The sequence below is a fragment of the Cannabis sativa genome, chromosome 9, assembly GCF_029168945.1.
Source record: "Cannabis sativa cultivar Pink pepper isolate KNU-18-1 chromosome 9, ASM2916894v1, whole genome shotgun sequence".
Taxonomy (NCBI): domain Eukaryota; kingdom Viridiplantae; phylum Streptophyta; class Magnoliopsida; order Rosales; family Cannabaceae; genus Cannabis; species Cannabis sativa.
In genome coordinates, this window is record NC_083609.1 from 7,898,884 (window position 1) to 7,908,834 (window position 9,951).

At 27.8% G+C, this 9,951-nt stretch overlaps 1 protein-coding gene across 1 annotated transcript; it reads left to right on the forward strand.

The window, feature by feature from the left end:
• The first annotated feature begins 3,556 nt into the window (after nucleotides 1-3,556).
• LOC115721784 (CASP-like protein 1E1) lies at nucleotides 3,557-9,566 on the forward strand. Its single transcript, XM_030650861.2, has 2 exons — nucleotides 3,557-3,875; nucleotides 9,084-9,566. Exons 1-2 carry the CDS (start codon nucleotides 3,655-3,657, stop codon nucleotides 9,421-9,423), a joined length of 561 nt encoding a protein of 186 aa, XP_030506721.2. The 5' UTR covers nucleotides 3,557-3,654; the 3' UTR covers nucleotides 9,424-9,566.
• Nucleotides 9,567-9,951: the final 385 nt, after the last annotated feature.

Sequence of the window (9,951 nt, forward strand, 5' to 3'; positions counted from 1 at the left end):
CAGCTCTAAATACCGAAACTATCTATACAAGAGCATGGAGACTCCCCCTACAACGAAAGTCTGTTCCAAAAAAAAATCCAAGAATTGTGGAACTTATTAGTATAATAATCCATCTCCAAGAGAGATGGATTGGTTGCTGTTACCGGTTCTGAAACTCTTTCTTCCCAAACCATGCCTCCTTCGTGGTCAACCATCGCTTTCTCCGAAGATTGGGTTATGTTGGCCATATCAGATGTTGGAACAAAATTAGAAGCCAAGCAGCTAGTATCCCACACTAACAAATACAACAACAGTACGGGAGAGTCCTCCCTTATAATTGCTTGGAGAGATTCCAATCGAAACCTACAACCGGGAGTAATGTCCTCAGGAAAACATTACACTTGGATGATTAGATTAGGAACACTAGAGAAATGGAGAAAAGGATCTTTAAGTAATTCATCTGGCACCATACGGATTCCGAACGAAAGAATTTAGCACAACAATTCACACTCTGTTGAGTTAAAAAAATTGACAATAATTTTAAGCAGAAAAAGGCACTATTCATATAACCTAAATTATTCTACAACGAAGAAATAATAATCAAATGTTTCTATCTTCATCAATGTGAAGTTCCTTTAACGAGATTTTTCCATAAATGCTACCACAGATAAAACAATACATGCAAACTATAAAGGGGCTAAAAATTCTAAGCAATATGATAGATCCATAATCAACCCTACATAAGACCTAACCACACCATTATGGATCAAAAATGTGCAGAGTAAAATACTTACGTATGGAAGGTGAGGGTGTTGGAGCTAATCTTTGGTTGTCATGCTTCAACCTCTCTGGACAGAAGTACTTCCATATGGATAATGAAGGTGTAATAGCAGGTATACAATCAATACGCTTAAGCCTCCCCTATAAAGCTTTAAGTCACTCTCTAAACTCGTTGATGTCAGCCTGAAAGTTCGACGATGAAGTGGGCTTTAAAGAATCTATTTTGACGACTAGGGGTGCGTTGGGCAATAATCTTGAACGTAATCGAAGGAGATGGTTATAGATCTCGTCAGCTTTTGAACATTCACAGAAAAATTAGGGCTTTGGGTAAAGTTTTATCTATTGGAAAAGTTGGAGCTCAAAAATTCAAAATGGTAAAAAGTGGTAACTGTTTAACCTCAATTCTATTTATACATAGGGGATTCGTGTGCTTCAGATTCAATGATCTAGACCATATTCCAATAAAAACACAAACACGATCCAACAATTAAGGCATGCGAAGGGGACGTTTCATTTAATGCCTTATGTGGAATCGAGGCAAAATAATGATGATATTTACCTCGAGAAACTTGCTAGTGTGATCAGACGTTGTCATCTCGCAGACCCAAACATGTGGCATTTGCTTTCCAAGACGTGTAGACCACACGGACCAAGAAGCTAATGCCACATGTATTCCACATGGAAAAAACACAGGTTTATCAGTATTCACGACCTGATACCTTGAAATTCCAGAAGCCTAAAAGTATACATGGTTCCATGTACCACAATGAATCCGAAAGTGAAGCTGCACACCTCCACAACTCTCGAGCCTAAAGGCTTGGGTGTAAATGTTATCCATCTTTTCGAAAAGATGACATGTGTACTTCTAAGATTTGTCCCACTTCAAGAAGGCCCAATCTCGAGCCCAAATGAGTGGGTCAGCCCACTAAGGGAATCGGTCTGTGGCTTTGTGTTCAGTAATATATTAAATTCATCCATTATAAGGACGGACCGTCTAAGTCTAAGGAGGGTTTTCAGCCAGAAGAAGGCCTAAAATTACATATCTGAATACCCTCACGAGGTATTCCCATAAGGATTATCTAAAAGACATCCAGAAACAAAGGCTTAGGTGGAGATCCTCCGATACAGGAACCCACTAAATTATGGATTTACCTTGCACCATATCCTACGACATTCATTGTATGAATCTGGCAGCGCGCAACAATTGTCAAAATTAAATGGACCCCATGATTGTGGATGATGTAATCTTATAAATTGGGTCTTTCCTAATTTATCCAAAGTTAATATTAAATGTATTTACCCTATTAGTGGGTCTAGATTCGTAAGAAAATCCTAACAGTCTAAACCCTAGCCTATAAATAGGAGATTATATATTCATTCAAAGGGTTAGAAAATCGTGATTCAGACACTAATATTGAAATTAGGTTTCTTATAAGCTCAAGTAAGAACATTATCCTTGTGTAATACATCAAAGCTTTTCAGCTAATTATATTGACTTGTGGACTAAGACTCACTAATGTCCCAATCATGTAAAAATCTTAGTTTTCTTCTTCTTTGTTTTGTTGATTTCTTAAGCTCTATTTATTTTATAATCAATTTTTGAAAACTCGGTAAAAGCTGATATGCAATGTTAAGAATACTAAATGTATGTTGTTAACCCTTTGGGTAGATTTTACCTCTTTCATAGTAAAATTGTTATCCTTTAAAAAAATAATGAAAAAAAAAGAAGTATCTCATTTGTTTTTGAAAATTTTCAAATAATTTAGAGTGTTGAAAACAAAATTCAAATAATTAATTACGTACGTACACACATGTTTAGTTGACTATTTTTTTTTTCTGATAATCTTTGAATCCTAAATAATACATAAGAAAAATAGTTATTAGCTAGCCTCTAATAGTACCCAACACTATCATGAGATTAGATGAAATTTTATTAGCAATTAACAATTTTGTATAATAGTTATTAAAATACATGCACGAAATCTTTCCTTTTTGTCATCAATTATATCCAAAAAGGATTTGTAAACTTTATTATGACCGTCTCATTTTGGTTGTTCACAAATTTCATTATCAAGAAAGGTATCCACAATTTCTCCTGACATGTTACTAATTCTCTTGGCGTAGACCTATTTGTTGTTAATAAATCGATAAGAGTATTGTTCTGATATACAATTCTTCTATAGACCATCGATCTATTTGAATGATTTGTCTCAACTCAAGAGGAAGAACTCGTAATAGACATAAAACCACAATTCTAATTTTATATTTGTTCGAATAAAATATTAATTAATTCCATGTGTCTAGCTAACCAAACATTTTTTTCTTTCAACCTTTCGATCTTCCCATTCACTATCCGTGGTCCTTCTTCCCCCAATTTTTTTCATTTTGCTCATGAATAATCTATAATAATTCTCAAATCTAAATCCACTAGTAATTTTTGAATAGCACATATGCTCTAGTAGAAATTTTTCTTAATGGCATTGAAACCATGAGTAGTAATCAATAATTATAAAGATAAATAAGGTTAGGCAACAGCTTGTATATTTAATTGTTGAATACTACTCTATTATTAATAATGATGATAAATGAATATGTAGTTTTGAAAAATTAAAGTGAATGAGATGCATATGCCTCATTAAATATTGCTAGTAATAGTATAGTAGAGCAATGGATTCCGTGGACCTCCTCTCACTAGCCACCTCACAGCCTTAACTGTATTTGTCATCACTAATAATTAGCTACATTAATTCAACACCTCTCTATATATATATTTAAACCCTTTCTCATTCCTCGATCACTCAAAAGTATATGTACATATATATATTCTCTAGCTCCATCTTCCTCCTATATAATAAACACACATACAGAGAGAGAGAATAATATATATATATAATAATGGAGAAAGTAGAGAGTAATTCGGATAGGAAAGAAGGAGAAGGTTTGGGTTTGGGTTTTGGTTTTTTTGTAAGGATTATAGCTTTTGCACTTACAATATCAGCAGCTGTTATTATTGGAGTTGATAAACAGACCAAAATGGTTTCCATCACTGTTGTCGATTCTCTTCCACCAATCACCATTCCTGCTACTGCCAAGTGGCATTACTTATCTGCCTTTACGTGAGTACTTCCATTCCCTTCTATGTATCTATATATTAATATATGGTTTTATATACTTGTCTTGCCTATATAATTTTATGCATAATTTGTTCTGAATAATTATTTATGCTACGATACTTCTAATCATGATCAAGGCTTACCAATAATTTTATATTTTTATACATAGTTTTATTGATTTTTTCGGTGATGATCTAGTTAGGGACGGAGCTATACACCCTCCATACGAGGGTTTCTTTTTTCAATTTTTTTAGTTATAATTTTGTACTTTTATTAATTTTTCATTAAAAATTCAAATTATTTTTCTTTTTGCACTTTGGCCCTCCTTACAAAAACTTCCTGATTCCGGCCCTAGATCTAGTACTCATCACTTAACATTTTTATACAACATCTTAACATTTAATGCATGGCTAATTCATATATAATTGTACATAATTTTAAATATTTTTACGTTTTTCATAATTTTATTTACATAAAATATGATCTTTTCATATATTTTTATGTTATATTTTTATTAATTTTTTGTTATTTATATATTATTTTGATGTTTTTTTGTTGTTATTTTTATATATTTTTCTTATAATTTTGTGTTATTTTTATATAAAACTGTAAAAGTGTAAAAAAATTGAACATACATATATAAAATTCTTTTAAAAAAATAGTATTTTATGTATTTAGTCTTTATAAATTTGCATGGGCTTGGGTTTGAGTTTGTTGAATATTTATTAATGTTATATCAAAGGTTTTTTAAATATTTTGGAGGTTGTGCTTTAATTTTAAAACTGGACTTTAACAAAACAAAATGCAAAGTATAAATAATATCTTTCAAATATTTTCATGTTAAGATTACTTAGTTTACAAAATTAAGTACAGTCTACTAAAGAAAAATTAATTTCATTGATTAAGAAAGTTAACGAAATAATTATGAAAATTGAAATCTATGTGATAATGACTAATGGATATATAAATCAAATTATCTAGAGCATCCAAAATGATACTACTCTCTAACTTTTATTTTTTTTGTTAAAGAAAAAAGAATTGGAATGTATGTGATAGTATTTGTTAATGTTTCTTTTCTTTCCTCCCATCAATAATAATTCTAATTTTTAATTTTTTGATGAAAAGCATAAATTGGAGACTATATATGTGATGAAAAATTCTAAGGTTTGACACATAAATTCGAGAAAAATATGGTCTAATGTATTTAATTGAATTAATTCTTCTTATGAAATATGGAAGGTTTAAAGAAAATGATGGGGTTTTTAAAATAAAACATAAATAAATAAATAACAAATTTACCAAAAGAAAATAAATATTAAAATAATGAGAATTGCAAAACCTAATGGAGTAATGATAGCAATATTTCTGATAGAAAGACATGTGTGCTGTGTGCTGTGTGCATGTGCATAAATGAACTTTTATTGAATATTTTTTATTAAAAAATTAGAATTATCTTAGAAGAGTTGTGTCTATAAATGTATAGAGTAGAATAACTTGGGCTCAAGAAAAAAAAAAGATCTTACAAAAATACTTAATTTTTTTGTCATTTTTATATTTTTACTGTATCAAATTTTCAAAAATATTGTGTTAAAGTTTCAAAATTACAAAAATACTATGTTTCAATAAAATAAAAAAAATAACTTAAAAATAATTCTAAAACAACATGAAAATAACTATAAAATAATAAAAAGATAACTACAAAGCAACAAAAAGATAACTATAAAGCAACAAAAAAATAACAAAACAATGACCTAATTACAATATGCAAAAAGATATCAACTCCCAATATGTTTTTGTATTACGAATTTTTTTTACTAACAACTTGATTTATTTTTTTGTACTACATTATTTTTTTTCATGAAATTTGTTGTTACAATTTCATACTTTCAATTTTTTCATTATCTTTCTCTTTTCTAGTTAGTGGCAATTAAAATGATAATTTATTTTTTAAAAATTAAATAAATAATTACATTAATAATAGAAATAATAAAATCTTATGATTTCAAAATAGGATATAAAATATGATGAGTAATATATAATTAATATTTCAATATCTACTACTGTACATTGTGTGAATTAAAAAAACAAAAAATCTTATCATTGTATTTTAATAAAATGTGTCAAAATAAACTAAATATATGTATCTAAATTATAAAGCAACACACACACAACTGAAAAAAATTGTCGAACAAATAACTGTTATACTATAAAAAAAATACATATAAATATTAAAAAACAACTAAATAATAACTGTTGAACAAAAAAATATCCTAAAAATTACTTAAAAATAACTAAAAATAACAAAACAAATGCACATTAGAAAGAATGTGTGGAACAAACTAAAAATCTATATTATAAAAAATGCACATAAAATAAACAACAACTGTAATAAAAAAAATACATAAAAATAACAGAAAAAAAAAACTATAAAACACATAAACAACAACATAAAATCAACTATATAAGAAAAAAAAAAAGACATCTATAAATCAATAGAAAAATAACAAGACATCAACCTTGTTAAATTATGTAAATAATTCACAAATCAACTCTGAATAAACTACAAAATATCTAAAAGAATATATACTATTTTTATTAATCATGTAAAAGAGATAAAGATATATGAGGAACACTCTTAATTTTTTTCTAAGATAAAGAAATAGTGTTTAAAAAATGAGCAAAAGTATAAGGTTAAAAGAAATTAATTAAGATTTTTTATAAAAATTGATTAATTAAAGAAAAATATTATGAAATAATTTGAGTGTGAATAGTAAAAAAAAATGTAAAAGAGAGAAAATGAAATATAATAAGTGTTTGTATTTTATTTAATAAAATAAAATTTTACGAGAGAGTGAAAAAGTATTTAAAAAAAATATAAAAATATATACTTATTACAAAGTTTTAATTATATAAATTGAAAAATAAAAAAAAATAGAGAGAAGAGAAAGAAAAAAAAAAGTCAACCCTTATATAAAAAAAAATGAAAAAACAAAAAAAAAATCAGCTAAGAAAATAAAAATACAAGGAGATATAAGAAATGAGAAAAAAAAAATAGATAATGAAAGTATAAATGCAAACTTTAAAAAAAAAAATTAATATATGATGTAAATATGCGAGTACTAAATTAGGCTCATATTTTGTGGGCCCTGTACATGGGATCTGCTTGTGATACCTTTTGGACCGGCTGTGGTTACATCTAGCTAGCTATCTATGTTTGTGTTAAAATTCCATGCAGTTAACCATATATATAACATTTTCAATAACTACAACAACGAAAAAATTAAATTTTCCTATATATTTACTTATATATATAAAAATATATATAGTGGCACGTATGCATTATAGCAATATTTGCATAATATATTGCACACTAACAATAATGGTGCATATTATTGTATGTAGTCTTTAGTGTGCAACCGGGTCCATTATTATACAAATCAATAACTTTCCTTCCATGGAAAAATTATAGACACCAATCATATATCATTTATACACTTTCGTGTGATAGAGGAAATAAATAATTGTGATCGAGATGAGAGGCATAAATATTAAATAATATTACGTATATGCTACGTTCTTATATATATTTAAAGATATTGATCATTAGGTAAAACTTACTTAACACCAACCAATTTTGTACTTAGTTTGGAATCATAATTCCACAAGTCGATCTTAATACTTGATTTGATACCAGAAGAACTCACTTTTAAAATCTAACCTAAGTAAAGAAGCTGTTCATTAATACTTAGTCCATCTTAACATAACTATTTTAGGCTACAATATTCATCGAAGATAATAAATGTCACTTCGTAATTGCTCACAAATAATTTTTAAAATATTTATTATTGTGAGATGGATCATTCACGAACTAACACGTGTGATCCAATAAGCTGATGAAGTTAATAAATGGTGCCTGCCTACTGTTATATTAACTCTGTGAGTAGTTTTCTCGTTATAAAATTAATTGAGTAGCTACTTAAATAATGTAAAACTTTGAAAACACTTGTGCAACAAATATCTCTTATATTATAAACTAAATTAAATTTCGAATATGTTATTCTATACTAGAATAACTATCACATGTGATCATAAAAAATTTAATCTCTATTATATACATATATATTATAATTAATTATATAATACGTCTTAAGAAATATGTAAGTCTCTACATATAATAATAATTATTTAGAGTTGTTAGAGCCAGTAATATTTTTGTTTCTTCACAATAATTAATTCGTTAACATAAACAATCGATCATCTTCTTGCTTATAGTGAATATTTCTAACTTCTCAAGCCTATTTAACTGATGCTTTATTTTCTTCTCTGTAGTTTTTTTTTTTTTATCTTTTTCTTCTTCTAGTCTAGTTTTTTGAAACTATCATACATGTTCAATGTTTATGTATTAAATTTGACATATATTTATTTATAAATTATTAATTTTCAAATTAAAATTTTAAAATAATTTTTTATATTTTTCAGTATATATATATATATAATACATATACATGATTAATAATTAGCTACATTTGAAGTCTTTTCTTGTATATTTACCTTTACTAAGTTATAATTGTGCTTAAAAAAAAATCATTTTCTTATTGAAAAGTCAGCAAGTTGTATTACTAAAAGTTCAATTTACAAAGCGAAGCACCTGAAAACCAGGGCCTTTCTCCCAACATTCTAAATTTTCTCACATATACTAAACCAACCCATTCTAATAGTTTAAAGTGGTGTTAGAATGGATAAAAATATAAGAATAGAAATAGAATAAGAGATCAAATTTGAAATGAATCATACCAATAGTACTTTAAAATTAACAACTAAAATTCGATAGTACATTGGAGTTGTGGCCATCATGAAGAACAATTAGGGTCCCAACATTATTATTACTATGGAGAATAACCATTTGAATTAGCCTACCAACCATGTTATACACTTTTGTTTTTATAAGTTATATGTAATCTATATATAAATATATAGTACATAAGAAAAGAAAAATGAAGTAGTATAACTAATGTATATATATTATATTTTATAACGAAATCTGATACTACACAATCACTGATGCACAGAAAGAATAAATTAACAAGAATATATCATAAACAATTATTACAAATTAATAAAATAGACAAAGGATATATTTTTCTTTCTATTATACTTTTGAAGCAACATTTATTTTTATCATTAATAAAGCTCAAATATTTTTTTTCTCAGGTATTTTGTGGTAGCAAATGCCATAGCAAGTTCCTACGCGTTAATTTCTCTAATATTTTCATTCGCGAATCACGCAAAAGATAAGAGCGGTAACTTAGGTTTTGTTATCGCCATTTTTGATATGATGATGGTAGGATTGCTCTTCTCTAGTAATGGAGCCGCAGCAGCCGTTGGTTTGATTGGATTGCAAGGCAATTCACATGTGCAATGGAAGAAGGTTTGCAATGTTTTCGACAAATTTTGCCACCAAGGAGCCGCTGCAGTCGTCTTATCCTTCCTCGGCGCAAGCGCCTTTCTCTTGCTAGCAATGCTCACCATCAAACGCCTCCATCGCAAGTGATCCAAGCTAACAAGACTAATAGTAATATATTTATAAAATAATAAAATTATGTATGTTATATTATTAAATATTAATTATGTGCTGAGTGAATTGAATTGATGTTATAATTAAACTTTCTAAAAAAAATAGTAGAATAGTTTCTCATATCATTTAAAGAAAAATTATATATAATATATATATAAAGAGTATATATTGATATTAGGTATTAGTGGTACTTGACACCTTCTACAGCGATACTTTCTAAAAGTTATACTATTAAACTATATAAAACTCATTACTTAATTACAACAATAACGATCTTAACACGTAAGAGGGTGCTAAGCACCTTTTAACATTTCTCATAAAGAACCGCCTCTATTTTGCCCTCTCTATTGCACTCTAATAACATGTGTCTTCTTTTAAGCAATGTTATTTTTAATAGGGAAATTTGCGGCAAAAGTCCCCAAAAAGTTCACGTTGATACAGATTAGTCCCCAAGCTCCAAAAATAGCGGCAATAGTCCTCAAGGTCACACTTTTTATTTGTCCG

Bases quoted from the DNA above. Each gene is read 5' to 3' on its own strand.
- LOC115721784 (XM_030650861.2), top strand. From the start codon at position 3,655: ATGGAGAAAGTAGAGAGTAATTCGGATAGGAAAGAAGGAGAAGGTTTG. The intron at 3,876-9,083 runs GTGAGTACTTCC...TTTTTTTCTCAG, and splicing joins CATTACTTATCTGCCTTTAC to GTATTTTGTGGTAGCAAATG.